This window comes from Canis lupus, chromosome 38, assembly GCF_048164855.1.
Source record: "Canis lupus baileyi chromosome 38, mCanLup2.hap1, whole genome shotgun sequence".
Classification (NCBI taxonomy): Eukaryota; Metazoa; Chordata; class Mammalia; order Carnivora; family Canidae; genus Canis; species Canis lupus.
Genome location: NC_132875.1, coordinates 2639513 through 2667398, shown reverse-complemented (window position 1 = coordinate 2667398; position 27886 = coordinate 2639513). Strand labels below are relative to the sequence as shown.

The following is a 27886-nucleotide window of genomic DNA, read 5'->3' as shown; positions in this document are numbered from 1 at the left end:
AGCTATTCCAGGAACCATTACGTTCTCAGGGCAAGGTGGGGCCAAAGAGCGAGTCAGGTGGGGATTCCCTAGGATGGATTCACTTTGGGTGCATCTGGGTTCCTAAGAGAGCAAGTCTTTCTGTGCTGGGGGCTGGCTGACTTGAGGCTGGGGGAGGGTTCAGGGCAGTTGGGAGTGGGTAGGAACAGGGCCAAGAGCCTGGGGGAAGCTACCGGGAGCGGGGCCAGGGAAATGGGGAGTCAGGAAGTGGGGAGGGGGAGCCCTGGGGGGGAATGGAGGCGGATTGGCTGTTCCGGGCTTTGGGGCTTTGGAGGGGGTGGGTAGTGGTAACTCAGGAACGGGGAGCCTGCAGGAGAGGGCTGTTAAAGAAGAAGAGGTGCCACCCTGGATCTTCCTTCTGTAAAAGGAAAAGTCCTTAACCCCTCCTGTCTTCTCCCCTGCCTGCTGCGTGTGCCTGCCCTTTCTAAGCAGACTCATCCTACCTTTGGGCAGTAAGCTGTCTGATCCCTGTCTCCTCGCCTGCCGGGTATCCCTGCAGCCTGCTCCCTCTCCCACCGCTTGGTCCAAGTCCAGCCACCTCCTCTCTTTGTTCTGCCCTCTGGGTGCTTCCTTACCTGCTCCCCAGGGTCTTTCCCTGGCAGTTCACTCAGTTGCCTGGGCTCTAGAAACCAGCCTCTAGGGGCAGAGGGCAGCGCGAGGAAGCCCTGAGAAAAAGGAGGCCGTGCCAGGTTAGAGAATGAGAGCGAGAATTCTCCTGGGACCGTGGCCTTTCTGTGCGTGTTGACCAGGCCCTTTCCCTCCCTGACTTCCTACCACTCCTGGGGCTCTGTCCCACCAAAAAGGGAAAGAGACAGCTGAGAGCCGACTGTGGGGTTTGGGGAAAGGCTATGTCATCAGCTGGCCCAGTGCCTATGATCCATCCGGCTGCTGGAGATTCTCCTCCCCTGGGCAAGTCCCATTATTTTTTTAAAGGAAAACAAAACTGGGATTTTTGGGAAGCAATGAGACACCATCTAAGTCCTACCAACAGAGCTCCCGGCTGAATGGCTTATAGCTCAGCCAATCGCAGAAGCTCGAGATGCTTAAAAGCGCTGGCGCGCGGAGAGAGGCTGGGAAGGACCCACGGGGAGACCCACAGACACATAGACACGGGCGAGAGAGGAGGAGAGAGACAGAGACAAAGGCACAGCGGACGAAGCCAGAGACAGGGCAGGCCCAGAGGAAGGCCAGACAGTGTGAGGGGCACAGGGAGGCCCGAGGGGCTGCAGGAGGCACGGGCAGAGGGAGACAAAGACCCGGGAGAGGAGGGGGTGCGAGAGGAGTTTGGAGGAGCCAGGCCACCGGGCGCCTCTCCGCAGCCGAAGGGCCAGGTTCCCTCCATCTCCGCCGACGGTCCCCAGCCCCCCTGCAAACTCTGCCTCTGACCCTGGCACAAGTCCGAGCCCCCAGGCTGCGGAGAGGAGTTTTCCAAAGCCGGGGCGGGGAGAACTTGGTGCGCAGCCGGCCTCCATCCCTCCCGGTCCGCGGCGCCAGTGCCATGGCCCCGACGGACCGGCGGCCCCGGAGGGGCTTGGCGGGGTGCTGGCTGTGGGGCGCCGGGCCCCGCCTGCCGCTGCCCGCGCTGCCCACGGCCCGGCCGGCGGCGCGCCTGCTGCTGCCGCTGCTGCTGAGCGCCCTGCTGCCCTCGGGCCGCCCGGCCGGCCCCCTCCCCCGGGAGGAGGAGATCGTGTTTCCCGAGCGGCTCAACGGCAGCGTCCCGCCGGGGCTGGGCGCCCCCGCCCGGCTTCTGTGCCGCCTGCCCGCCTTCGGGGAGACGCTGCTGCTAGAGCTGGAGCAGGACCCCGGCGTGCGGGTCGAGGGGCTGACGGTGCAGTACCTGGGCCGCGCACCTGAGCTGCTGGGGGGCGCAGAGCCGGGCACCTACCTCACCGGCAGCATCAACGGAGATCCGGAGTCGGTGGCGTCCCTGCACTGGGACGGGGGAGCCCTGCTAGGGGTGCTGCAGTACCGGGGGACCGAACTGCACATCCAGCCCCTGGAGGGGGGCTCCCTGAACTCCGCCGGAGGGCCCGGGGCTCACATCCTACGCCGGAAGAGTCCCGCCAGTGGCCAGGGCCCCATGTGCAACGTCAAGGCTCCCCCCGGGAATCCCAGCCCCAGCCCTCGAAGAGCCAAGGTAGGCAGCCCCGGAGTCTGTCCTGCGGCGTCCTCCCGCCATGCGTGTCCTACTGACCCCCATTCACCCTCTCTCCACCCACTTCCACTGCTGGCCATCCTGCTGCATCCCTGCCTCCTGCCTGCCTCTCCTCCCCCTGCCGGCCTCGTTCCTTGGGAAGGCTCTGCTTTCTCCCTGCCCCAGCCCTGCCCCTGGCCAGGCTGCTGGTCCCAAGGAGGGTTCCCAGAGGGGCCAGAGACTCCAGGCTGGGAGTGCCCGCCCCTCTGCCCACCCCGACCCTGCTTGGCCGCCGCATTCTGCTGGCACCACCTCCTGCCATGAGGCTTTCCTAACCGCCCCCTTGGCCTTGACTCTGCTGTGCCCCCAATTTGATTTTCAACCCCCACCGCCGGCTAAAGGAGGGAGGTTTGAAGCCCAAGGGATTGGCCTCTGGCTCCTGGTGCTGCCTTCGAAATAGTTGTGGCAAAACTGCAAAGTAGGGCAAAAGTGGACGGGGAGGAGAGGCGTCCCCTACCTCCCCCGGCCGGTCCCCTTCCCACACTGCGGACGACTGCAGGGCTGCCTGACACTCCATCCTTCCCTCCCCCTCCCCGCCTCCCCCTTCTTCCCCCCGCCCTCTCCAGCTCTAATCCAGACCAGCCGCTCGCCCTCCACACCCGCCACGCTGAGATCTGGCCCCGGCCCTAGCTGCTGACTGAATGGTTACTCCAACCACACAGGGCAGACACGTTGCAGCCCGGCCCTCTAGCTGCACCGCTGCAGGCCCCAGCGCACTCGGGCCTGGGGGACCCCGGGGCCCCTCCCAGAGGCAGTCCCAGCTGCCTTCACCTCTGGGGCTCCGCAGCAGCCGGGGACGTGGCAGCCCCTTCCCCTCCCCTTCTCAGAACCAACAGCTGAGTCTGGAGTCGCCAGAGCGCCCTGGGCCCGGGGTTGGGGGAGGGCCCGGCGACCCGCCAGGAATGCCGTGGGCTCTGCGGCCCAGGAAGACGGGAGCGGGAGGGGGCCACGGCCCGGGAGGCTGCCCCACGCCGCTCCCTCCTTCTTCCAATCCAGCGCTTTGCTTCACTGAGTCGCTTCGTGGAGACTCTGGTCGTGGCCGATGACAAGATGGCAGCATTTCACGGCGCAGGCCTGAAGCGCTACCTGCTGACGGTCATGGCCGCGGCAGCCAAGGCCTTCAAGCACCCCAGCATCCGCAACCCCGTCAGCCTGGTGGTGACTCGGCTCGTGATTCTGGGGCCCGGCGAGGAAGGGCCCCAAGTGGGGCCCAGCGCCGCCCAGACCCTGCGCAGTTTCTGCGCCTGGCAGCGAGGACTCAACACCCCCGAGGACTCGGACCCTGACCACTTTGACACGGCCATTCTGTTCACCCGGCAGGTGAGGCCCCGACAGCCCCCGGCCAGGCGCTGCCCGACTCCCAGAGCACCGTCGTGTGCACCGTGCTAGAAATGGTGCCCTTGGAGTTGTTCAACGTGGCACCTGGCCCCAGCCACACTGCCCTCCGGGCCCTGACGGCGCACTCAGTGCCCAGGTCCCCACCGACCCAGCCCTCGTCCCCGGTGGCCCTGGGGTCGTAGTTCCTCACGCATCTTCTCCGATCCCTCTCCACAGGACCTGTGCGGGGTGTCTACTTGTGACACTCTGGGCATGGCCGACGTGGGCACTGTGTGTGACCCGGCTCGGAGCTGTGCTGTTGTGGAGGATGATGGGCTTCAGTCGGCCTTCACTGCTGCTCATGAACTGGGTAACGTGGGAGTAGGGCTGTGGGGCAACCGGGATGGATGAGAGAGGTATCAGGGGACAGGGAGACCACTAGAAGGCAAATGGGGGTCACAAGGTAGTGCTCCCTCCTCCCCAGGCCTAGGCCTAGGGGTCTTATCCTTCTTTGCTGTGGGTGTTGACATGCAGATTTTTCTATTAAATGAGATAGTGTGTGGACATTTACTGTGAACCCTTTGTGTGTGTGGTGGGGGGAGGGCACAATTTTGAGAGAGATACTATTCCTAAGGGTCAGTGATGGAATTGGGGGGGTTCAAGGTTAGGAATGTTGGCTACAGGAGGAGTGGGGAGGGAGGTGCCCTGAGTGTGTCTGGGGAGCAGCGGAGACAGAGCAGCAGGGACCGCATATTGAAGAGCCCTAGAGCTCCAGAAGGAGATGGGGGGGGCGCAGGGCAGGACAGGGAATGGATCTGACCGTCCACTGCGGCGGCCCTGCATGCCCCTCATGGGCTTGAAGCCCCCTGAAGGCACAGAGATGGGACCCTCGGGCCCTAGCAAAGCCTTTGCTCTCACAGGCCACGTCTTCAACATGCTCCACGACAACTCAAAGTCATGTGCTGATCTCAATGGGCCTGGGAGCACCTCCCGCCATGTCATGGCTCCTGTCATGGCTCACGTGGACCCCGAGGAGCCCTGGTCCCCCTGTAGTGCCCACTTCATCACTGAGTTCCTGGACAACGGCTACGGTAAGCAGATGGCGCTGCTGTTCCCTGTGGGGCGCTCCGCTCCCGCCCGTGGTCCTCTCTCCTGCTGCATTCTGCACGGTCCCCCGTGGCTCCTCAGCTGGCTTTCCTCTGCAGTGTGGGATGGGGTGCGAGACGCTTCTGCCTTTGTGTGGTTCCCACTCCTTCTCGCACGAATGGCACGGCTGAGGCAGGCCAAGGCAGGCCACTCTTGGTACAGTACAGTTCCATCTGACCTTCTAAGGGTCAAAGCTCTTCACCTGAGAAAGGGCTGGCTGTGAAGAAGGTGACTGCCTGTCACCCGGGGTGTGCAGGCCTGGCAGGATGGCTACCGCTGGGCAGACTCGAGAGCTCTGTAGTCGGTTAGAACAGGTAGGAAGACTTAGTACTTGGGATCCCTATCCTGATTCTGTTCTTCGGACGTGTGTAGACACGTGTCTGGAGGATTCTTCACCTCCGCGTGGCTGACCTGTAAGACAGGCATAATAACGGAAACCCCCTCGTGGGCGTTTGCCATGGGTAACCCAGAGGGGTTGGTCAGGCCATTAGCCAGTGCCCATCACATAATAAGTGCCCGATAAGTTGTATCTGCTACTTGAAGCTTTTTCCAGCCCCGGGATTTGGATTCTAGGATCCATCAGGCCCTGGGGAGGCTAGGCTTTCCGCTAGCCATCTAGACTGATCCCTCAGCCCATTGCTGACTTCCTACCCTTACCTCCTTCCCAGGGCACTGTCTCTTAGACAAGCCAGAGGCTCCCCTGCATCTGCCTGTGACTTTCCCCGGCAAGGACTATGACGCTGATCGCCAGTGCCAGCTGACCTTCGGGCCCGACTCACGCCATTGTCCGCAGCTGCCGCCGCCCTGTGCTGCCCTCTGGTGCTCTGGCCATCTCAATGGCCATGCCATGTGCCAGACCAAGCATTCGCCCTGGGCCGACGGCACCCCCTGTGGGCCAGCACAGGCCTGCATGGGTGGCCGCTGCCTCCACGTGGACCAGCTGCAGGACTTCAATGTGAGATGCCAGGGCAGGGATGGGGCAGCGGGGCTGGAGGAGCGGGGCCGACCCTGAGCCCAGGAGAGCGTGGACTTATCCCACCCTCCCATTCTGTGTTTCCGCAGATCCCACAGGCTGGTGGCTGGGGTCCCTGGGGACCGTGGGGCGACTGCTCTCGGAGCTGCGGGGGCGGCGTCCAGTTCTCCTCCCGGGACTGCACAAGGCCTGTCCCGCGGAACGGTGGCAAGTACTGTGAGGGCCGCCGCACCCGCTTCCGTTCCTGCAACACCCAGGACTGCCCGACTGGTTCAGGTGAGGCATGGGAGGGACAGAAGCCATGGGGCGGGGGGGTCGAGCAGGAACCATCGTCCCCTTGAGTGTGGAGACTATCCCTGCTGTTGAGGGGAGTGACGTCACCCTTCAGGAACCTTCTCTGGCAGTCTGTGGGGGAGCGAAGTGCCACACTGCCCTGAGGTCTGGGTGGCTCTGGTGGAGGGGCTCGCACGGGACGTCGTGAGGACAGGGCTCTGACTGGCCGTTCTTACCCCGACAGCACTGACCTTCCGTGAGGAGCAGTGTGCTGCTTACAACCACCGCACTGACCTCTTCAAGAGCTTCCCGGGGCCCATGGACTGGGTCCCGCGCTACACCGGTGTGGCACCCCGGGACCAGTGCAAACTCACCTGCCAGGCCCGGGCCCTGGGCTACTACTATGTGCTGGAGCCGCGGGTGAGGGCCAGATGCTTGGGCACTGTCTGCGTTCACTCTTTCCCGAAGCCCCCAACTTTCTGATGGCCAAGATCCCTCAAAGCAGCACCGTGGCCGGCGCCCCCACAGCCACGTCAGGCCAGCGTTGGGTCCACTCACACTCACCATCTGCAGGCATTTGGGAAACGAGCCCCAGACTCTGGATAAGTCGCCAGCCAGGCAGCTCTAGCCCGTCCCATTTCCCTTGGTTTCTTTTCTCTCCCTTCCCATCTCCCAGTTCCCACGTCTCGACTTCGTGAGAACGGACATGGCCTTTTGGGCAAGTCTTTGACCCCCCCCTTCTGTGGGCTCCTCTATCAATTACAGGGGAGGCCTCGTTTGGCTCATGGAAGGCCAGTCCCTCACTGGACAGGCCTCCTGGAGGCAGTGGTGTCCCCAGACTCCCTGTCTGGGATAGGGCCGAATGTCAAAGGCTTGGGGAAGAACAAGCCCTAGCAGACTTGCGGCCCGACCCTGGGGAGAAATCTTACACGTCGGCCGCCCTCTAGCGTCCATCTGGGTACTTTCCGTCCAGGTTCAGGGCTGGTGTTGAGAGTCAGACCCACAGTTTCGTCTTGGCTCCTCTGTTTGCCAGCTGTCCCAGCTTTGGGAGAGTCTCTTCATCTTTCTAAACCTCAGTGTTCTGTCTCTAGAAACCTCAAACGGCGGTTGTAAGATTTATATCCCAGCTTCTAAAGCACTTAGCACGGCGCCTGATTCAGAACGAGCGTTCTGAAGATGATGGCCTTTAAAATTTCTACTCTCGTTGGGATTATTACCCCTTAGCGTGGCTGGGGCTCACCCCACACCCCATCTACCTCCCCTCCCACCCAGCCTTTATGACGTCCCCTCCCTGGCAGGCTGCGGGTCGCGTCGGGCTCACCAACCCTCCCGACTTAGGAAGAGAAGAACTCTTTGCACTGCTCCTTCTCTTGGCAGGTGGTAGATGGGACTCCCTGTTCCCCGGACAGCTCCTCGGTGTGTGTCCAGGGCCGCTGCATCCATGCTGGCTGCGACCGTGTCATTGGCTCCAAAAAAAAGTTTGACAAGTGCATGGTGTGCGGTGGGGATGGTTCTAGCTGCAGTAAGCAGTCTGGCTCCTTCAGAAAATTCAGGTTCATTCACTATTTATTTCCTCTTCGCTGACCCGGGGGCTACAGACATGGACGTGACACTCTGTCCTCAAAGAGCTCATAGTCTAGTGGGGGAGACGGATGAGTAGTTATAGCACAGTGTCCTACCTGTTCAACAGGTGTCAGCCTGGGGCTGCTGTGAGGGCCTGGGGGGCATCAGGGAAGGCTTCCCCAGGGGGTGACTTGCTCCTGGAGGGAGAGGGGGAGTTGGACCACCCCAAGGTGGCGGGCTTAGGCCAGCACCGCAGTAAGGGGGCCCCAGTCGTGAAGGCCTGGAGCCGAGAGGGAGGAGAGTGCATGCGTTTGCGTGGAGCTCACATGTAGGCTGGACACCTCACTCGGGTCTGGGGAGACAACCCTCTGCACACACAAACTCGCACTCACAGTCATACACACGCAGCTCAGAAAGGCCGGGGGATTCAGGAAGGTGCTGAGCCGCCCCTCTTCTTTTTCCACGCAGGTACGGATACAACAATGTGGTCACTATCCCCGCGGGGGCCACGCATATCCTCGTCCGGCAGCAGGGGACCCCTGGGCTCCGGAGCCTCTACCTGGCCCTGAAGCTCCCCGATGGCTCCTACGCCCTCAACGGCGAATACACGCTCATGCCCTCTCCCACGGATGTGGTACTGCCCGGGGCAGTCAGTCTCCGCTACAGCGGGGCCACTGCAGCCTCTGAGACGCTGTCGGGCCACGGGCCGCTGGCCCAGCCCTTAACGCTGCAGGTCCTGGTCGCGGGCAACCCCCAGAACGCGCGCCTGCGGTACAGCTTCTTCGTCCCTCGGCCGGCCCCTGCCACAGCCCGTCCCACGCCCCAGGACTGGCTGCAGCGCAAGGCACAGATTCTGGAGATCCTCCGGCGGCGCCCCTGGGCGGGCAGGAAATAACCCCATCATCCCCGCTGCCCTTTTCGGGCACCGGGGCCTCGGACTGAGCAGGGAAAAGGAGGTGGCTCCTGCAGCTGCCTCCGCGGACACGCGGACACACGGACACCGCGGGGAGGGGCGGAGAGGATGAGGCCTGCCCTCATCCCTGCCCTGATGCGCAGGCTGGCCCTGCCCTGGTTTCCTGCCCTGGATGGCAGTGACGGGTGGTGGACGGACGGGGCTGGAGGACAGTCCCCTCTCTAAACTGCCCCCTCTGCCCTGCTGGTCACAGGAGGGAGGGGGAAGCCAGAGGGGAGGGCAGTTGTATTTATTTAGTATTTATTCACTTCTATTTAGCACCAGGGAAGGGGATGAGGGCTAGGGTCCTGGGGAAGCTGACTTCCACCCCTCATAACCCTCACCCTGGCTAGGAAATCCAGGGTGGTGGCGATAGGCATAAGTGATCTGTGTGTATGTGAATGTGTGTGTGTGTGTGTGTGTGTGTGTATTTGTGTATGAGGTACATCCTGCCCTGCCTTCCTCTCCCTGAATTCTGTTTTCTAGGAAAGGAAGAGTTGAGGGTTGTATAGGCCTTCAGGGAGTAAGGGATTATCATATTTTTAAAATATATATTGAATTTTGCTATTTATGTGCTCCTTTCGGAGTCAGAGAGATGTGGGTTGCACCCTGGCTCCCCGTCTCTGAACATTAGTTTCCTCGTTTGCCAATAACAATACCTCCCTTGGAAATGTGTTGTGAGGCCTAAATAATGTAAATAAAGAACTAGCACAACGTCTGGCACTGGGTCGGCGCCCAGCAGTGACAGCCACCCTTAGACCTGTCATCACCTCGCCACCCGCTCCGTGGCCCCTGGGGTTCCCAGCGCCCCGGAAGGTGGCACTGCCCGCACCAGTGGTGCCTCCCTCGGCCCCAGGCCACATTCCTCCGGTTGGCAGGACAGCGTCAGACAAAGGACGGTCACGTCCCAATCCCCAGAGACCTCCAGGCATCAGAGAAGTCATAAGTACTGGGCTATAAGCATAACTGGTAAGAGAAAGACCGTGCAAAGGAACAGGCCTGCACTTAGCCACGAGAGTTCTAGGGGGCCCTGGGGCCGACGGCAGAGGTAGAGCACTGCACGGGGGAGTCCGGGGGCCATGTCTGAGCCCGGGGTTCAGCATCTTACTAGTTGGTGGTATCGGGGAGATGGTGTGTGTTGGGGCCCCGCTGGGTCGTTCGGGGTAGGGGGGGATCAAACGATCCGATCCGATGAAGGCTGAGCCCCGTGGGAGGCCCGGGTGAGGTCGGGCGGCCTGCCGTCAGCCAGTGTAAACACAGCAGCCTTCTCCGAAGACGTGACCTTAGGACGGGATTTAATAAAGAGGAGCGGGACCTGGGTTGGTAGGGGACAGCCCAGGGGGCAAGAGGGATGACGTGGGGGCGGGCAGCCTGGGCCAACCGAGGGGAAGGGCAGGGGTGCTAGCAGGGCTCCAGGCTCCACTACACCTAAGGGGCACGCGGGAAGGCCACGGGGTTGGGACGGGTTGCCGGCCGATGGGTCCTGCCCAAATGGCAACAGTGGGACCTCTGGGGACCAAGAAAGGGCCTGGGTACGGAGGTGGCGGGGAGCCTGGGTGAAGACTCCCTGAGATGGGGGCGCAGCCAGGGGGTGGGGGAGCTGGGGGCTTCACTCTGGAGTGTCTGCGATCATGGGGGGCGGGGGCGGGGTCGAGGAGCCTGTGGGAGCACTGGGTGCTGCGCCCCCGGGGCTGGGTGCTGCTCACCGAGTCCTGTACCTCCTGCACTGGGCAGTGCTGCACTCAGTGCCTCCTCCCTGGGCTCGGCGGCAACAGGACCCTCCCTTCTCTCCAGTGCTCCCCCTGCAGCCCGGGCTCCTGGGCTCTCCCCCCCTCCTGTCAGCCAGCCTGGAGGAGGCGTGAACAGGAGACAGACAAGGGGGCCCCAACTGTTTGCATGGAGCTAGCAAAGCCAGGCCACCGAGAGCGGGTTTACAGATCTCAGGACTGTGAGCTCAGGGGACGGTGAGCCAAGGCCTGCGCCTTCTGCCAGGTACACACAGTCAGGGCGCCGCACCCCCGCAAAGAGAAGCAATGAGAGATACAAAGAACCGCATGATAAGGGCCAGATCTGTGGGAGGCCAAGGCCAGACTTCATGGCCAGGAGGGTAAGGGAGGCGTGAGTCTCAGGCTGGCTGGGGAACAGGTTGCCCTGATGGCCTTCTCACCTTTGCACAGGTATTATTCTAACAGGAAGCTAAGCTCTCGCTCACTGAGTAGGGCTCTGACTGGCCTAAAGAAGCTTTTCCCAGGGGTACCTGGGTGGCTCAGTGGGTGAACCGTCTGCCTTTGGCTCAAGTCGAGATCCCGGGGTCCTGGGATCCAACCCCATGTCGGGGCCCCTGCTGAGCAGGGAGTCTCCTTCTCCCTCTTCCTCTGTTCCTCCCCCTGCTCGTTCTCTCTCTCTTTCTCTATAAAATGAAAAAATAAAGTTTAAAAAAAAAAAAAAGTAGTAGTTTTTCCCAGAAAGGGATTGAGCTCAGCGGCCACGTCTGTGATTGGGGGTGTGTGAGTGCTCGGAGGCATACAGTGAGGGGAGGACAGAGGGCCAGCGCCTCAAAGCAAAGTGATGGGCATCACGTGTTCAATCCCAGGCAAGGCCCGACCCCTTTCTGGAATGCTCTCCCCCATACCACCCTTCCTGTACCCGGGCTATAGACTCGGCCTAATGTCCTGGACTCAGGAGTCCAGCCAGCGCTTGTTGGGACAGGGGGGAGTTCATACCTCCCTGCAAGAGCCAACATGTGCGCTGTGTCTCTCCCCAGTTGGCCTACCCATGGGCCTGTGCTGGGGTCTGGGCGAGCAATTGGAGGAGAAACAGGCCTAACAGGAAAGAAGTAGGCACCCAGACAGCTCAAGTATCTGGTCTTAGAGGGAAAAGGGAAAAATGATGAGAGGAAGAAAAACCAATCAGGGACTGGCGGGGGGAGGGGGGGGTGCAGTGAGCACCCTATCCTTGGGGAAGCTCCAGCAGACACCCATTTTATGGGATGGTAAGTGTCGTGCATGGGGGCTGGGTGTAGGGAGGTAGGACAATAACTGAACAGAGCCAATTTCTTTAAGCCCTTTCTGCCTCCGTGGTGAGCACAGAGGAAATCTGGGCAATTGTCCAACCTCTATTTTTGCAGTGGGGATGAGAAAGCCAGGTTTCTGGGGTGAGCTACCCTTGTTTACTCCTACTCCAACCCAAGCCCCAGTTCTTTAACCTCTATGTAGTATTACTGTATTTAGTCTCTAAAATATCAGATGGACGGTAAGGGAGAAATACCAGCATCTCATTGGTCAGGGCTTTGTGAGGGGAAGAGAATGGAATTCAATGTATTTTTTTTTTTAAAGATTTTATTTATTTATTTATTCATGAAAGACTGAGAGAGAGAGGCAGAAACAAAGGCAGAGGGAGAAGCAGGCTCCATGCACCGGGAGCCCGATGTGGGATCCGATCCCGGGTCTCCAGGATCGCGCCCTGGGCCAAAGGCAGGCGCCAAACCACTGCGCCACCCAGGGATCCCCTCAATGTATTATTTTATTGGCCGAGAGAATGCTCTTGAACCAACTGAATACTTCCCCATTGACTGTTGCCAGAGGGGAGGCCAGAACACGGGCAGCAAGACCTAACCAGCTGACCTCTGAGGGAAACCACCAGTTCTAAAACTGCTCTGAGGAAGTCTGAGAGGAACAGAGTGGGGATGGGGGGGTCTAGGGGGCGTACCATCAATCCCCACCAATTTCCCCAGAAAGGACCTTCTATAGGGACAGGACCAGATTACTTAAGTCGTCTTAGGAAGGAAACAGAGGAGAGGAAGTACGTTTAAGGCATCCCTCGCAGTCTTTGGGAAACCAGCCACAGGCCATATGAACCCAGTGAATACACAAGTACAGAAACAGCGACACACTCGGACATGCACCCGTCCAACCTCACAAAGATACATCAGCACATTCTCTTGATAATGCAGATGCATATAAGCATTGAGAAGCTGAAAATATGAGTTTCTTGGCCTGGAAATGAGTTGGAAGAAAATATATAAATTGACCTAGTTTTCCATGGAGGATTGACTATTTATTGCATTTGTTTGTTCGATAAAGCCATTGAGTTATACACTGGGATCAAATCACGCTCTCACAATGTAGAGAAAGGACACAGATTTTTGGAGTCAAACTGAATCTAAGCTTTGCTATTTACATGTAATGATGTGATCTTAAATTACTTGATTGTTGTGAACAGTTTATCTGTAAAATGGGCATTTTTAAATTTTTTATTTTTTTAAGATTTTATTGATTTATTCATGAGGGACACATAGAGAGAGAGGCAGAGACACAGGCAGAGGGAGAAGCAGGCTCCATGTAGAGAGCCACCCTGATGTGGGACTCAATCCCGGGACTCCAGGATCACACCCTGGGCCAAAGGCAGGAGCTAAGCCGCTGAGCCACTCAGGGATTCCCCTCCCCCCCATTTTTTAAAGATTTTATTTATTTATTCATGAGAGACACAGAGAGAGAGAAAGAGAGAGAGAGAGGCAGAGACATGAGCAGAGGGAGAAGCAGGCCCCATGCGGGGAGCCTGATGCAGGGAATGGATCCTGGGACTCCAAGATCACACCCGGGGCCAAAGGCAGATGCTCAACCGCTGAGCCACCTAGACGTCCCATGTAAAATGGGTATTACTACTACCTGCCTTATGGAGAGGTTGTCAGAATTTAAGAATATAACGGCGTAAGTGCTTGACCCCGTGTGGGGCTTCTAAGTGTCAGTACATGCAGCTTCTCTTCCCCTTAAATCTCTTCCTTGCCGGTCCCCCTTTACCATCCTTCATTAGCATGAGAAAATAATTATATGAGGGAACTGTCTGGGTCAGATCTAAGATGAGCTATTTTGCAGAAGTTGTGCTAAGAGTTCTGGGTTACGTTCAAGGTATGATAAAAGGGAAGACGTGGTCCCCATCCTCAGAGTTCACAGTCTGGTGGCTGAGACAGTAAGGTGAGACCAGAATGCCAGACCAGTGTGACAGATGCCGTGGTAGATGAGGGGCACCTGGCACGGAATACAGGGTCACAGAAATATTCTTGGAGGAAGTGTCTGCCTCCTTTTCTAAAAATAGACCGTAAGACTGCAAGGCCCCCCGAGGAGAGTAGGATGGTGATGGAGGAAGAGAGAATTTCTGCTTGCTGGGTCAGCTCCAGGGCTCTTCTCTGTTATGCAAAACTGGAGAGAAGTAAAGTGAACAGACTTGAAGCTGGAGGATAATACTGTAAGGAGCCAAGCAGGGTAGTTGGAGAAGCTTCCATCTCAATGGACAATGCTGAATGGGAGAGAGGATTTTAAGACTGGGCTGTGCATTAAATGTGCTCCTGCTCCATTCTCTCTCCCTCCCTGGGCCTCGGCCTCTGATGTTTCCTTGAGAAACTAAATAGAGATTTAAATTACTCTTTTTTTTTTAAGGTTTTATTTATTTATTTGACACAGAGAGAGAGAGAGAGCACAGCAGAGGGAGCATCAAACAGAGGGAGAGAGAGAAGCAGGCTCCCTGCTCAGCAGGCCCCAAGGCTGAGCCACCCAGTTGTCCCCAGATTTGATAAGTGTTGGGACCTCCTGGGGGGCTCAGTGGCTGAGCTTTGGCCTTTGGCTCAGGTTGTGACCCCAGGGTCCTGGGATCGAGTCCCACATCGGGCTCCCTGCATGGAGCCTGCTTCTCCCTCTGCCTGTGTCTCTGTCTCTCTCTGTGTCTCTCATGAATAAATACATAAAATCTTAAAAAAAAAAAAAAAAAAGAAAGAAGATGAAAGTCAGTTTTACAAGAACTGAACACCATGGAGGAACACAGTTCCTCTGGGAGAACCACATTTCCATTCTCTCTCTCTCTTTTAAAGATATATTTATGAGGGAGAGGAGTCAGTGGAGAGAAAGGCAGAGGGAGGGGAAGAGAATTTCAACCAGACTCCCTGCTGAGTGCAGAGCCCGATGTAGGGGTCAGTCCCACCACCCCAAGATCATGACCTGAACCAAAACTCAGAGTCGGATGCTCAACCAACTGAGTACCCTAGGCGGCCTTCCATTTTCTTTCCTGCATAGAAATCTGGGAGTCCTCTGATTCCCTGAGTAGCACAGTCATTCAATCACCAGGTCCTGTTGGCCGTGTAAAGTCCCCAAAGATAACTTCTTCCCTCTTAGTCCCACTGATATTGCCTTATTTTGCATGAACTTCATCTCATTCCTGGATTTCTGAAGTGCCTGCCTAAATGGTGTCCCTGCTTGCGGTCTTGACCACTCCAGTCAATGCTCTGTGTTTCCATCAGAATGAACTTCTTTTTTTTTTTTCTAAATATTTTTATTTATTTATTCATGACAGACACAGAGAGACAGAGAGGCTGATGTGGGACTCGATCCGTCCTGGGCCAAAGGCAGGCGCTAAACCACTGAGCCACCCAGGGATCCCCCAGAGTGAACTTCTGATGGAAGAATTCTCTGTTTAGAGCACTTTACCACTTTCCTCTTGCCCCCAGGATAAAATCCACTCCTTTTATGTAGCTTAGGAAGTCTTTCACTACCTGGCACCTGCTCACCACTCCCATCTCCTATCTCACTATGCCCTTCTGGCTAGCCCTACTGATCCCCCCCCCCCTTTTTTTTTTTTTAAGATTTTATTTACTCATGAGAGACATAGAGAGCAGGAGAGATATAGGCAGAGGGAGATGCAGGAAGCCTGATGCAGGATCCTGGGATTACAGTCTGAGCCAAAGGGAGGTGCTCAACCACTGAGCCATCCAGGTGCCCCTTTACTGATCCATTTTTAATTTCCCAAACTCCCTCCTTCTCATCTTTAGGCTTTTGCACTTATGGTTTCCTGTGTCCAAAATAGTAGTCACCTATTAAAATACAATGTTCAGAAAAAGGGGAAATTATGACTCTCCCACTGCTGAAGAGATGATTATTCAAACACTTATTCAAATGGTAAGGAAGGGCAGCCCGGGTGGCTCAGCGGTTTGGCACCGCCTTCGGCCCAGAGCCTGATCCTGGAGACCCGGGATCGAGTCCCGCGTCGGGCTCCCTGCATGGAGCCGGCTTCTCCCTCTGCCTGTGTCTCTGACACTCTCTCTCTATGTTTCTCATGAATAAATAAAATCTTTTAAAAAAACCTTTAAAAAAATGGTAAGGAAGCCCTTTTTTTTTAGGACTACTGTAATACATGTGAAGACCATCCCAACTGGAGAGAGGTTGGGCTCGACTCTGAATCCAGCTAGGACGAGGGGACACTTGCAGCCAGGGGAGGAATGAGGGGGTCGGTAGAGGGAAAGTTAATCAGGGATGAGGAGATTCTGGCCAACTGGACTTGCCAGGCTCCTGGCTGAAAGTGGCTAGTCGTCCAAGGAAGAGGCTTATTTGAAAAGAAGCCTCCGAGGAGGCTGTCTAAAGTTTGGCCAAGAACAGGGTTTTTGTCGATACCCAAGTAAAAATGGACACATGTTACAGAGTTTATTTAACTCACATGGGAAGTGGCAGATGTGTGTTCTAAAGAAAAGATTCATGGCTGCGTCAGTTTCAAAGGGGAAAAAAACACTTTATTGATATTATAAAAATCTAATAGAAGAAAAGGAAAATCTGAGCAGAGGTGAGGGCAATTGCAAGCAGTAAAGGAGAATAAGAGTTACCTCGAACCGGGTACTTGGAAGATCCAACCTCTAGCCAGGGTGGGGTGTGGGGAGTCCCGTGGAGGGACCAGACAGGCGGCGACTGAGAGGCCTGGGCAGTGTCCTCCCCTCGGGTGGGACTTCCAGCTGACTGTCCCCCTTAGGGCCGAATTTACAGGGCAAATGATGGAATCTGAAGTTAAACATTTGTTGGCCTACGTGCAGTTTGGAGCAAGCTGCGTTTCCGTGTTATCCTGTCCTTACAGTCGAGGGGCATGGGCCAGGTGTGTTTGCCTTCCCTCCCAGATTCCTTTCCAGGGGAGTCAGAGGGGAAGCGAGGCAACGTTCTAGCTCTTGGCGTCCAGACCAGAGGGGCCAGTTTTGACCTGGTGGCCAGGTCAACTACCCAGGCTCCTGAGGTCACTTATGCAGCACGAAGTCTCACGAGCAGCAGTCCCCGCCTGCCTGCAGAGGAGCAGGTGAGGTGGTGGGTTACACGGGACACATTTTAGAAAGCTCCGTCCTTTCAACACCATGTGATACCTAGTTTAAAAGAAATCTGAAGAATAGACACATTTACGGCTCTGGAATACAGAAATGAATACGAAAATGGAGTCAAAAACTGTTCTTTTTTAGGGGGTACAATGTAGGGAGTTGGGGGTTCATTGACCCTCAATCTGCACAGAATGTGCACGTGGATAAATTGGAGGAGAGATCCCACGGAAACACAAACTCCTAAGGCGGAAGGATGAGCCAGAGACGTGCCAGCGGGTTCCCCACTAACCCTGGCTTCTGGGAGGAAGTGTTTCCCGAGTCTCCATGTGTGAGCGAGTTGCAGGTTCTGGGCGATCGTATTTATGGCACGATACTGTTTACCCCCCTCCCCCTCCCTTGGACGTAGACGCTGTGAGTTATTCTAAGTTTTATTTATTTATTTATTTATTTTTTTTAGTTATTCTAAGTTTTTCGGGTGTGACACCTGCGTCTAAGGAAGGCACCGCTCTACCAGGGTGGGGGAGCCCTGAGACAAACGTAACTGCGGATTGATGAAGCACCCGTTTTACTCATATCTGGAAAAACACAGTTTTACGTTAAAGCAGCCAATAAATGAATGAATGAATGAATGAATGAATAAATAAATAAATAAATAAATAAATAAAGCAGCCGCCGCTCTTCCCTCCTCACTCGACGTGTCCTTGTCTTACTAACTAACCGTTTCTATTTCAAGGCCTGCGGGACACGGATACAAAAGCGCGGGACACGGATACAAAAGCGCGACCCGAGGGCAGCCCTGGTGGCTCGGTGGTTTAGCGCCGCCTTCAGCCCAGGGCGTGATCCTGGAGAACCGGGATCGAGTCCCACGTCGGGCTCCCTGCATGGAGCCTGCTTCTCCCCCTGCCTGTGTCTCTGCCTCTCTCTCTGTCTCTCATGAATAAATAAATAAAATCTTAAAAAAAAAAAAAAAAAAGCGCGACCCGAGCAGTCGCAACAATGTATCCTGAGCGAGATACAGTCCTGATCCCCAGGGACACTAAGTTGCGGGCGCCCCACGAACACTCCGGGAAGGGGCTGGGCCCCGGTGACAGGTCTGGGGGCGCGCCAGAAACTGTCGCCCCGGCCTCGGGGTCAGGCTCGGCCCTGAAGGGAGTCCCGGGGTGAGTCGCCGTCTTCCCAGGCCGGGGCGGGGGCGGGGGGGACGCGGCATCAGGTCTGGGTGGCTCCGGAGCGGAGAGCCCTCCCCGCCATCTCCCCGTGCCCCGCCCCCGGCGGCCCCGCCCCGTGACGCGAAGCCCCGCCCCGTGACGCGAGGCCCCGCCCCGCGGCGCCCGCTTCCAAGATGGCGGTGGCGATGTCTGCCAGGCTGTTGGGGTGGCGGTGACGCCGGGCAGCAGGAGAGCAGGTACCGGGCCGGGGGATGATGGGGCGAGAGGCCCGGGAGAAGGGTCCGGGCGGCCGGGAGGATGAGAAGTTTCGGGTAGCGGCTGGGCGCCGGCGTGAGCGGGAAGCGGGTCCCAGATGGAAATACGGGCAGAGGCCGGTGGGCTCACATCGCACATGCAAGAGGTTGGGGTGGGAGGTTGGGGCGCTCCGAGGGAACCGGGCCGTGACCCCCGCCGAGCGCTGGCCACGCCCCTTCGGTGAGCCGGCCCAGGTCCCCGCCGCCCCCCCCCCCCCCGGGGCCCTGGCCGCGAGCCCCCGCCTGCCCCCGCTCGCACCCGGCCGGGTGGGCAGGGCAGAGGGCGCCCCCGCCCCCCCCGCGCCCCCGCCGCGCTCCGGCTGTTGGCCTGCGGCTCCCAGGCGGTCTCGCTCCCTGCACCTGCGGAGCTGGCTCCCCGGCACGGGAAGAACGGGAAGGAACCTGTTTGCTACCCCGCCCTGGGCCCTCCTGAGGCCGCCCCGCAATCCTGTGGTGACGGACTCACCCCTTGGCGACGGTCTCCATTAGCAGCCTGTCCCCTCTCCCGGACAGGTTGTCCTGTCGGGCTGGGGCATGGTGAAGTACACGTGCACCTGGCACTGTAGGGCAGCTGGCGGAGAGGACCCAGCATCTCCGGGCCCTCCCTGTTTCTCTCCAGCCACTTGGCCTCACTTCCCCTGCTGGGAAGCCGGTTTCCCCCTCATCTTGACCTCTGCCCCTCTGCGTGCGCGGTTATCCTCCACCACTTCTGTTCCAGCTGGTCCCAGGATCGCTGTTGGAGCGCTGGATGGCCTTTCTCTGTCCTCTGTGACATTTCCAATTTTAGATAATGCCTCACATATCTGCGCCCCCGGGACCCCCTGAAGCCCCCATGATCCCGAAGAAGACAGCTTGAACCTAGGTGAGTCCATCCCCCTCTGAAATTGGGAGGGAGGTTCTCCAGAGACTCCTTTGCCAAGGACCTGAATGATGTAAGCATCCTTGGGGGTGGGGACTGAGAGTAGTTGGCACCAGTGGTTTGGGGAGGCGGTGGAGGAGAGTGAAACTTAGGCTGGAAATGGCAGGTGGTCGGGCCGCTGGTGGTTACATTCTGTCTCTACACCTGTGTGCTCCCTTCTGTGACTTTCTTCTTTGCTTCTTTTCCTCTTAACTCCTGGCACCACCTTGGTTCTTACTGATGGTCTCTGTGCTGGCTTGCTCTTCACCTGACGGCCCCCAGAACTCTCCTCTCTCCCTCCTCAGACCTCAGCCCAGGATGTTGCGGAGGCTGCTGGAGCGGCCCTGCACACTGGCCCTGCTGGTGGGCTCCCAGCTGGCTGTCATGATGTACCTGTCACTGGGGGGCTTCCGGAGCCTCAGTGCCCTATTTGGCCGAGAGCAGGGGCCGACATTTGACTATTCTCATCCCCATGATGTCTACAGTAACCTCAGTCACCTACCGGGGGCCCCTGTTGCCCCAGGGGGCCCTCCAGCTCCTCAAGGCCTGCCCTACTGTCCAGAACGATCTCCTCTTTTAGGTGAGTGCAGAAAGGAGGAAGTAAAGGGAAGGCCAAGGCGTGGGGTGAGGGCTAGGGCCCCAGGAGTGGACTTAGAACCTGGGGTTGATGTAACTGGTTTCAACTTTTCGTTGCCCGTCCAATCCACGTACTTCTTGCCTTGGGCTGGGAATTGCTTCCTTTGTACGTGAGCCCTGGTTTAGGTAGTTAGTTGGAAATCCTTCTGTTTTCTCCATCTTCTTTTTCTTCTTAAGATTGTTTTTATGTATTTATTCGAGAGAGAGCGTATGCGTGCGTGCTGTGTGAGCACAAGCAGGGGGAAGGGCAGAGGCTGAGGGAGAAGCAGGCTCCCCACTGAGCAGGGAGCCACGTAGGGCTCTGTCCTGGGGCCCTGGGATCATGACTTGAGCCGAAGGCAGATGCTTAACCGACTGTGCCACCCAGGCGCCCCTGTTTTCTCCATCTTCTAACCTAGTGAGGCAGGAGAGAGTTATGGAACCCTAAAGTAAAGTAGACTGGCTAAAGAGGCTGCGCCTTTCAGACTTTGCAAAGCTGTCCCAATGATGGGAAACTCAAGGTGTGAGATTTCGGAGTAAGCCCTTCGGGGAGCAGACTGCCGGGGCCGCTCGTGTTCCCAGGCCCTAGAGGTCCTTCTTTTCTCATCGTCCCTCTAATCCCTGACCTTGTCATTCCCTCCCAACAGTGGGTCCCGTGTCCGTGTCCTTTAGCCCAGTGCCGTCGCTGGCAGAGATTGTAGAGAGGAATCCCCGTGTGGAACCGGGGGGCCGGTACCGTCCCGCAGGGTGTGAACCCCGCTCCCGAACAGCCATCATTGTGCCCCACCGTGCCCGGGAGCACCACCTGCGCCTGCTGCTCTACCACCTGCACCCCTTCCTGCAGCGCCAGCAGCTTGCTTATGGCATCTATGTCATCCACCAGGTACCTCCAACCCTACTCCACTCTTTCTTGTAAGGAAGCCTCAAGTAAATGCCACTCCACTCTCACATAGTGGGTCCCTGGAATAATTTTAAGAGGGTCAGGATGGCACTGCTCTGCCAGCTTGTTAGCCCCATAATGCTCCTTACTCTGTTTAGGGCACTCTGACTGTCCTGTACCTTCCATGATTTTTCCTTTGGTTGAATTTGGAAATGTACAAATTTGGAATTGGACAGATTTGGACAAAATCAGTCCTGCCATTTGTCCCATATGTGACCTTGAACAAGATTCTTCACCCCCTTTAATGGGGCAAAAGGTGAAAACTAATAGACACCTGTTTTCCATGGCTGTTGGTTGTTGGGATGCAATGCTGAACAGCAGCCTGTAGGTAATCAGGCACATTCTGATGCTCAAAAACAGTGACTTGAATGACAAATGAAAGTGTGTTCACTCTCCCTGCCTCATTTCCCCCTTTGATTCCCCTCCTTTCTCTTTTGCACTTCTGCCCGCACCCCCTTCTCCATGCTACCTACAGATGTGGTCTGATTCTTCTCCATTACCTCCCAGGCTGGAAATGGAACATTTAACAGGGCCAAGCTGCTAAACGTTGGTGTGCGGGAGGCCCTGCGTGATGAGGAGTGGGACTGCCTGTTTTTGCACGACGTGGACCTCCTGCCTGAGAACGATCACAATCTGTATGTGTGTGACCCCCGAGGACCCCGACATGTTGCTGTTGCCATGAACAAGTTTGGATACAGGTAGAGGGCACGAGTGGGTGCTGGGAAGTAGGGAAATTCACCATCCATTGGAAGGAGAGCCAAGGGGATCGTGGGGTAGGAATGCCTCCCCAAAACACTTGTGGAACCCAAGCATCTTTCTCTCCCTAGCCTCCCGTACCCCCAGTACTTTGGAGGAGTCTCGGCACTCACCCCTGACCAGTACCTGAAGATGAACGGCTTCCCCAATGAATACTGGGGCTGGGGTGGTGAGGATGACGACATTGCTACCAGGTCAGACTTCCTGCCACCACGCCCCACCCCTACGCTGGTCTGGATCCCCTTCTCCAAGGCCATCCCTGGCTCTGGTCCTTTAGCACCACCCATCTTTAGCTCCCTGCCCCTGCACTGCGCCGGTTCCTCTCCCTTTGCTCTTTCCGTCTACCGGGGTCAGGCTTTGCGTGCCGCTCCCCATCCTGTCACCCTCTAGTCTCCTAGGTCTGGTGAGTTATGTTTCTGGGAGAGAGGAGAAGATCAATAGGCTGTAGTACCACGGGATTCCAGAGCTGGAAAGGGGCCTAGAGACGCTTCAGTCCTGCCTTCTGCTAACGTTGCATCCAGACCACTTCCTATGGGGCTGGGGAGGAGGGGCTCTGCTCTGAATCACCCAGAATCACGGTTAGGTTTGAAGTCTGTGCCACTGGAACGATGCCGGCTCATTTTTAGCATGTGAAACATCTTGACCTTTCACCTCAGCTGACCCCATTTCCTATCTATGGTGTGAATATTCGGGCTTGCTCCGCTGGACCCATTGCCTCCCCTCCCCCTCGTGCCCTCTGGGATAACCTCTGAATTCTTGTCCTCTGTATGTGTGTAAAGGACCCAGCGATTTCTAAATGTATGTGTTGTTTCAGTACTTTCCCAGGCCATCTCCAGTTCTTGCTTGTGTGTCAGAGGTGGCCTTGGTTTCTTTCCAGGTCCTGGTCACTTGGTCTCATTCTTTTCCTAACCCTGGGGGCAGGTGGGGGGTGTGGGGTGAGGGAGCCTAGGCAGCCCAGCCACTGTTCTAGGTAGGAATTGCTGAGCTTGGGTCTGCAACTCCCGGTCTTGTCCTGTCCTTTTGACCCAAATGCCAGGGCAGTTCCTGGGAGCTACTTAAAAAACAAAGATGGGAGGTGCAAACCTACCTCTGCCAGCTGTTGAAGGGCCCCAGGGCACCCAGCACAGCCCCTGAGAATTTGGATGCGTGCAGACCTACAGCCTCTTGTGCCAGTTTCTTTCTCTCTGTTTGACTTTCTCTCGAGTATGTGGCACTCTGTTGGCCCGACTAGTACTAGTTGTTGTGTTCAGAAACATGTAATGGCTTCCCTGCTGGCTTGCTGTTCACCCGTCAGCAGCTTTCCTTAGAACCTTCCAAGGCACCCTCACTTCTCCCCGCAGGGTACGTCTGGCTGGAATGAAGATCTCTCGGCCCCCCACATCGGTGGGGCACTACAAGATGGTGAAGCATCGAGGAGATAAGGGCAATGAGGAAAACCCTCACAGGTAGGAAGGCCTGCCTGGGAATTGCTACTGGCTCCCCAGGGTTCTGCATTCTAGCCAGGAAACTCCTAAAGCTCCTTAGGATCCTGGCCCTTTCTTTCTGGGCCTTAGTTCTGCAACCTCTGACCCTCAGATTTGACCTCCTGGTCCGTACCCAGAATTCCTGGACACAAGATGGGATGAACTCACTGACATACCGACTGCTGGCTCGAGAGCTGGGCCCTCTCTATACCAACATCACAGCAGACATTGGAACTGACCCTCGGGGCCCCCGGACTCCCTCTGGTCCCCGTTACCCACCTGGTTCCTCCCAGGCCTTCCGTCAAGAGATGCTGCAGCGCCGGCCCCCGGCCAGGCCTGGCCCTCTGCCTACTGCCAACCACACAGCCCCCCACGGTTCACACTGACTCCTTCCTGCCCACCTCAATCATGAAACTAAATCAGAGGGGTTGTGTCCTCCCCACCCTCAGCTCCTCACTGCTCTTAGAGGGATGTGGGGGAACTGAACTCCAGGGCTACTCACTGTTGGCAGGGGCCTCCCCTCAGTGCTGGACTGGAGCTGGGCTCCTTCGGACCTGGGGGTCCCTCTTTCTAGGGTCACCTGCCAGGGCTTATGACTGTGAATCCCTGATGTCATGATTTTATGTGATGACTCCTGAAAGTCCCTGGCCCCTGGGGTAAGAGCAGGGCTGGACCCCAAGTCCTTTCCTTTTCCATGGAGAGAAGAGTGATCTGGCTTTTCCTGGGATCTCTGTGAATATTTATTCTATTTATGGTTCCGAGGAAGTAAGTTTGGTGAAGGAACCCCTTCCCTGGGTACTCTCTGCCAGTGCTGGACTAGCTTCCTCTTCTGGACCCGCCTCAGGGGGCTGGGATTTTGATATATTTTCTAATAAAGGACTTTGTCTTGCCTCTGCTCCTGCTTGCTGCATCCCCGGCACCTGTGCCTGCCTTCGTGGCTGGCTTCTCCACCCCCGACCTCCTCCCCACCACCAGCCCCGCCACCTATGCCTGGAGGTGACCGAGCCACCAGATCCAGCCAAGTTCCAGCAACTTTTATTTTTGTGGGTGAAGAGGTGCCGCCAGCATGGCCAGGAGGAGGTGGGAGCTGGGGATCAGCTGTTAGGTTCTGAGCCCAGGACCCGAGCCGCTGCCCGCCGTCCACTCTCTATACAGTCGTTGACAGCAACGCCCTCATAGGAGGCTCCGGCCAGAGTCAAGGGCAACCTCTGAGAAGCCAGGAACTGGGTGGCTGCCTCTGCAAGGAAAAGATGAAGGGACTGTTACAGCTGGGGGGGGTCTGGCTTCCTTGCCCCCCCCCCCTCAGCACAGCTGCCTCCCAAACTCACCCAGTTTTTGCCAGTGGCCTAGTGTATACTGGGGGATGCAGTTCTGGGGAGAGAAGAGGGGATACAGGGACATTTTTGTTGGTGATGGCCAAGCCTGAGTAGACGACAACCGACCTACCAGCCCCTGCCTTCAGCGGGAGCTAAGGGGTGCTTACTCAACTCACCTTGTGTAGGTGGACCAAGCAGTGACTTGGTGGCTCCTTTAGTCCTAACTGGGTGGCAGCTGCTTGCTGTGCCTGCTGCTGGAACAGCTCCCGAGATAAGAGACCACCCCTGGCTTCCAGCGTCTGTAACCAGGACCCTCCCAGCATCACCTGGGGAGAGAATATGGCACTGACCAGCCTGGCCTGACCTGCACTGAGCACAGACGAGCCCTCTGCAAACCCCCACTGAGCAAAGCTGCTGCTTCTCACAGTCACTCGGAGGCCAGGGGGGCTCCCATCCTGCTCAGGAAAAGCAACTGAGTCATACACGATTCCCAGGACGCCTGGGTCTTCTGAGGATGGCACCAAATGTCCAAATCCCTGGAGAAAGGAAGAGACCGAGTGAGGAAGGAAGGGCTGGGGGTGGGCCTGGGGGGGCTCATTCCTCCGTGCCACTCCTACCTGCACAGGCAGACGAGCTCCTCGGTACTGGAGGTTCACCACCACCACCGACACGGCAGTGATGGCACTCAGGGCATGAGCCAGAGGCGCAGCCTGGGCAGGGAGCAGCTTGCTGAGCACTGGGGAAGAGCAGCCAGGGGCCTGCTCAGGAGGCATTTCTGGCAGATTCCCCAGGCCTCCCGCAGGGATGATCGGTTCAGGGGCACAGCACAGTCCTGCGGGCCCAGGAAGCAACCCTGTGCCTCACTCTGGCTGGAGAAGGGGAGGGGGCTACCCCAGTACCTGAAGCTGGAACAGCACTAATCACGTGGTCTGCCTCCAGGCTGCCGTCCCCCAGAGATACCTGCCAGGATGCAAGCATTTGAGAGACAGAGAGATAATGGGAATTTTGCCTCAGACTCCCAGGCCCCAAACTGGCAGGAGAGACTGGGCGCTGCCCCAGGATGAAGAGACCGACCTGCAGTGGGCACAGAGCCCACCCCCTCTATTATTGCAGGCAGCGGGCCGGACGGAAGCCAGTGTGGCCTCTCTGAGCTGTTCAGTGGAGCTGGGCTGTCCCTTCCCCTAATGAAGCCACTTGTAAACACTTCTGGATAGAAGGCACCACTTCTATCCAGAGTTGGACCAAACAGGCCCTGGAGGATCATCTACAAACGAGGCCTAAGACCCTAGGGTAGCCCATGTTTAAACTGCATCTAGGGCAGGGAAACAACAGTAACTAGTCCTGCCAACCCTGGCCTGGTTAAAACATTCAGGCAAAGAGAGAGACTTTTTTTTTAAATTTTTATTTATTTATGATAGAGAGAGAGAGAGAGGCAGAGACATAGGCAGAGGGAGAAGCAGGCTCCATGCACCGGGAGCCCGACGTGGGATTCGATCCTGGGTCTCCAGGATCGCGCCCTGGGCCAAAGGCAGGCGCCAAACGGTTGCGCCACCCAGGGATCCCCCCCGGCTTTTTTTTTTTTTTAAGATTTTATTTATTCATGAGAGACAGACACAGGCAGAGGGAGAAACAGGCTTAATGCAGGAGGCCTGACGTGGGACTTGATCCCGGGTCTCCAGGATCACACCTGGACTGAAGGCGGCGCTAAACCACTGAGCCACCCGGGCTGCCCAAAGAGGGAGACTTAACACGCATGACACACCAGGGGGCTCTCCTACCTTCCAGCGGCCTCCAGGGAGGAGGCCTAGCCCACAGACAGGCTGGCCTCTGAGAACACTGACCCCTCTACTAGTCAGGTAGGTGTTAAGGGCCTGGGGCAACGTCTCCAGCCCTCCACGGAGTGACCACTGGCTCCAGCGCTCAGCTCGGGCCTGGCGAATGAGCGCCGAGTCCGGTCGAGGGCTGTGCCCTGAAGAGGCTGCGGCAAAGAAGAATCATCATTAGATCAGCAGCCCGGGCCTCCCGGCAGGCTCTTAGTATCTTCTCGCCCTGAACCAAGCCCCCACTCACCGGCCCCCAGCAGCAGCCCCAGCAAAACAGAACGATGGCTTTGCTCAGCTTGGAAGAGACTGGGAAAGCAGGACCTGACGCTGAGCTCCCGGCTGTTGCCTGCGAACACACCTCGGCAGAGACTGTCCATGGCCAGAGACGCCACCTTGAGGGGGAGACTGGGATTGAGGCCAAGGAAGAGGGTGCACAGACTACCTTCCACTGCCCCTGCGGGGTCCGGAGGGGGTGTGGGGCAGGTGGGGTGGGGTGCGGTCCCACTGTAACAGAGGAGAAGGCAGCCGTTCTCTCCCAGCGCTGGGCTGTGGCGACTACGGGGTGCGTAGAGAGGAGCCCCCAGGTGGAAGGTTTGCGTAGGGGGCTCTCTGCCGCTGGTTAGGAGGGAGGGCAGGGACTTGGGGGCCTCCGGGCCGTGTTACCTCAGGTCCAAGGCGGCGCTGGGCAAAACTGTGCACGGTCTCATCAGGGTCTTTGCCTCGGGGCGTGGTCAACTCCCTCAGCCCGGCCCAAAACAGAGGTTTGGAGAAGGGAGGTGAAGGGCGGAAGAGCCCCCTGCACCGGGGAAGGCACAGTCATTTGCATCCATCCGGCTCCTCTCGCACAGACTGGGCGACGGGGGAATGGAAGGGGGGAGGACGTGGGCAGGGCAGAAAGACGGGCGGTAGGGACCTACCTGAGGCCAGAGGGCAGCGCATGCAGGGCGCCACCCACGTACAGGAACCTGTTCTGGGCAGCTGGGTGGTCTCCCCGGACAGGCAACACTTCGGAGTCCAAGCCAAGCTCAGAGACCTGCTCTCCATACGTCCTCGGGAAGAGGAGAAACTAAGGAAGGGCCTGGCCCACAGCACCGCCGCCCCGCGTGACCTCCCGGGAGGCCCCCCGGCAAGCCCCCCCCAGGCGTCCCTCCGAGGCACCCCGCCGGCCCCTCACCAGGAGCAGGGTCCGGGCTCCCGGGGCTCCCGCTGGCCGAATTCCTCGAGGTCCAAGTTCAAAGACAGCACCGCCGGGGCCTCGGACCGAGCGGATCCAGCCTCCCAGGCGCTCGCTGCCCTCCACCAGGACCACCTGGGGGCGGGAGGGGCACACGCCGCACGGCTACGGCTGCGGCTGCGGCCGAGGGTCTGCAGGGGACGAGGCCCCGCTCCCTCTGGGCCGCAGCGGGGGAGAGGACCGCAGGAGCCTCCCTCCGGCGCGACTGGGCGCTCACCTTGGGGGCGCAGGGGGCCCGGCTCAGGTGGTAACCGGCGGCCAAGCCGCTGATGCCGCCGCCCAGCACGACCACGGTCCGGCCCATCGCGAAGCCTGGGGGCGGCGGCGATGGCCAGGCTGCCCCGGGGTCCCGGCTCCGCAGCAGCCCCCGCAGGCTCCGCGCTCCACCCCCCGGCGCTCGCTGCTGCGGGGGACCCGGCGGGGCACTGAGGTCCCCGCCCAGGGCCCGCGGCGCACCCGCGGAGGCCCGAGGGAAGGCGGGGAGGGTCTCGGGGCGCCGCGGCCGCCGGATAAGGGCCCCGCCCGCGCTATCTGCCGGCGCAGGGCTCGGGGCGCCGCGGCCCCGCCCCCGCCTCTGACCTCGACCCCGACCCCGGCCCCGACCCCCGCGCCGCGAGGCCGCCGCTCCGCCCGCCCCTCTGGGCCCGGACGCGCCGGCGCCCCCCGCTCTCCCGCCTCCGGATTGGTGGCCGCGGGAGGCCCCGGATCACGCCCGCCAATGGGGGCGCGGAGCTGGCGGAGGCTCCTCCCCCGGCCCCGCCCCCGCGGGGGGAGCGGCGCTTAACCGCTGGGGCGCCGGCGGGCGC

General features: G+C 58.4%; 3 protein-coding genes across 9 annotated transcripts; 2 read left to right on the top strand and 1 right to left on the bottom strand.

The window, feature by feature from the left end:
• Positions 1-291: 291 nt before the first annotated feature.
• ADAMTS4 (ADAM metallopeptidase with thrombospondin type 1 motif 4) lies at positions 292-9175 on the top strand. The gene is made up of 9 exons (XM_072814385.1): positions 292-2176; positions 3230-3553; positions 3788-3920; positions 4471-4641; positions 5365-5651; positions 5759-5945; positions 6187-6362; positions 7320-7495; positions 7974-9175. Exons 1-9 carry the CDS (start codon positions 1079-1081, stop codon positions 8398-8400), a joined length of 2979 nt encoding a protein of 992 aa, XP_072670486.1. The 5' UTR covers positions 292-1078; the 3' UTR covers positions 8401-9175.
• Positions 4870-27604, bottom strand: PPOX (protoporphyrinogen oxidase). 4 transcript variants are annotated; one of them, XM_072814387.1, is made up of 12 exons: positions 27298-27600; positions 27021-27155; positions 26764-26879; positions 26510-26642; positions 26094-26238; positions 25802-26001; positions 24923-24983; positions 24641-24759; positions 24449-24559; positions 24200-24349; positions 24036-24078; positions 4870-4934 (listed from the first exon to the last, which is right to left on the bottom strand). In XM_072814387.1, the coding sequence occupies exons 1-12, from the start codon at positions 27382-27384 to the stop codon at positions 4885-4887; spliced, it is 1350 nt and encodes a 449-aa protein (XP_072670488.1). In that variant the 5' UTR covers positions 27385-27600; the 3' UTR covers positions 4870-4884. The 4 variants fall into 4 exon arrangements, with proteins under 4 accessions (XP_072670488.1, XP_072670487.1, XP_072670489.1 ...); XM_072814386.1 differs by lacking the exon at positions 4870-4934 and adding an exon at positions 23727-23944 and having other exon boundaries at positions 27298-27597; XM_072814388.1 differs by lacking the exons at positions 4870-4934; positions 24449-24559 and adding an exon at positions 23727-23944 and having other exon boundaries at positions 27298-27604.
• B4GALT3 (beta-1,4-galactosyltransferase 3) lies at positions 17830-23602 on the top strand. 4 transcript variants are annotated; one of them, XM_072814393.1, is made up of 8 exons: positions 17830-17978; positions 18823-18897; positions 19239-19513; positions 20196-20431; positions 20996-21186; positions 21316-21438; positions 22585-22689; positions 22820-23602. In XM_072814393.1, the coding sequence occupies exons 3-8, from the start codon at positions 19252-19254 to the stop codon at positions 23091-23093; spliced, it is 1191 nt and encodes a 396-aa protein (XP_072670494.1). In that variant the 5' UTR covers positions 17830-17978; positions 18823-18897; positions 19239-19251; the 3' UTR covers positions 23094-23602. The 4 variants fall into 4 exon arrangements, with proteins under 4 accessions (XP_072670494.1, XP_072670495.1, XP_072670492.1 ...); XM_072814394.1 differs by having other exon boundaries at positions 19216-19513; XM_072814391.1 differs by having other exon boundaries at positions 17833-17978; positions 18754-18897.
• Positions 27605-27886: the final 282 nt, after the last annotated feature.

What these genes read in the sequence shown, in the direction of transcription:
- B4GALT3 (XM_072814393.1), top strand. Translation starts at nt 19,252, where the DNA reads ATGTTGCGGAGGCTGCTGGAGCGGCCCTGCACACTGGCCCTGCTGGTG. An exon ending in AGAACGATCTCCTCTTTTAG is followed by an intron (nt 19,514 to 20,195) that starts GTGAGTGCAGAA and finishes CCCTCCCAACAG; the next exon opens with TGGGTCCCGTGTCCGTGTCC. An exon ending in AATGAGGAAAACCCTCACAG is followed by an intron (nt 22,690 to 22,819) that starts GTAGGAAGGCCT and finishes TCTGACCCTCAG; the next exon opens with ATTTGACCTCCTGGTCCGTA.
- PPOX (XM_072814386.1), bottom strand. Translation starts at nt 27,384, where the DNA reads ATGGGCCGGACCGTGGTCGTGCTGGGCGGCGGCATCAGCGGCTTGGCC. An exon ending in GGGCCCCCTGCGCCCCCAAG is followed by an intron (nt 27,156 to 27,297) that starts GTGAGCGCCCAG and finishes TCCCGCCCCCAG; the next exon opens with GTGGTCCTGGTGGAGGGCAG. An exon ending in GCTTGGTCCACCTACACAAG is followed by an intron (nt 24,079 to 24,199) that starts GTGAGTTGAGTA and finishes TTCTCTCCCCAG; the next exon opens with AACTGCATCCCCCAGTATAC.
- ADAMTS4 (XM_072814385.1), top strand. Translation starts at nt 1,079, where the DNA reads ATGCTTAAAAGCGCTGGCGCGCGGAGAGAGGCTGGGAAGGACCCACGG. An exon ending in ACCAGCTGCAGGACTTCAAT is followed by an intron (nt 5,652 to 5,758) that starts GTGAGATGCCAG and finishes GTGTTTCCGCAG; the next exon opens with ATCCCACAGGCTGGTGGCTG. An exon ending in ACTATGTGCTGGAGCCGCGG is followed by an intron (nt 6,363 to 7,319) that starts GTGAGGGCCAGA and finishes TTCTCTTGGCAG; the next exon opens with GTGGTAGATGGGACTCCCTG.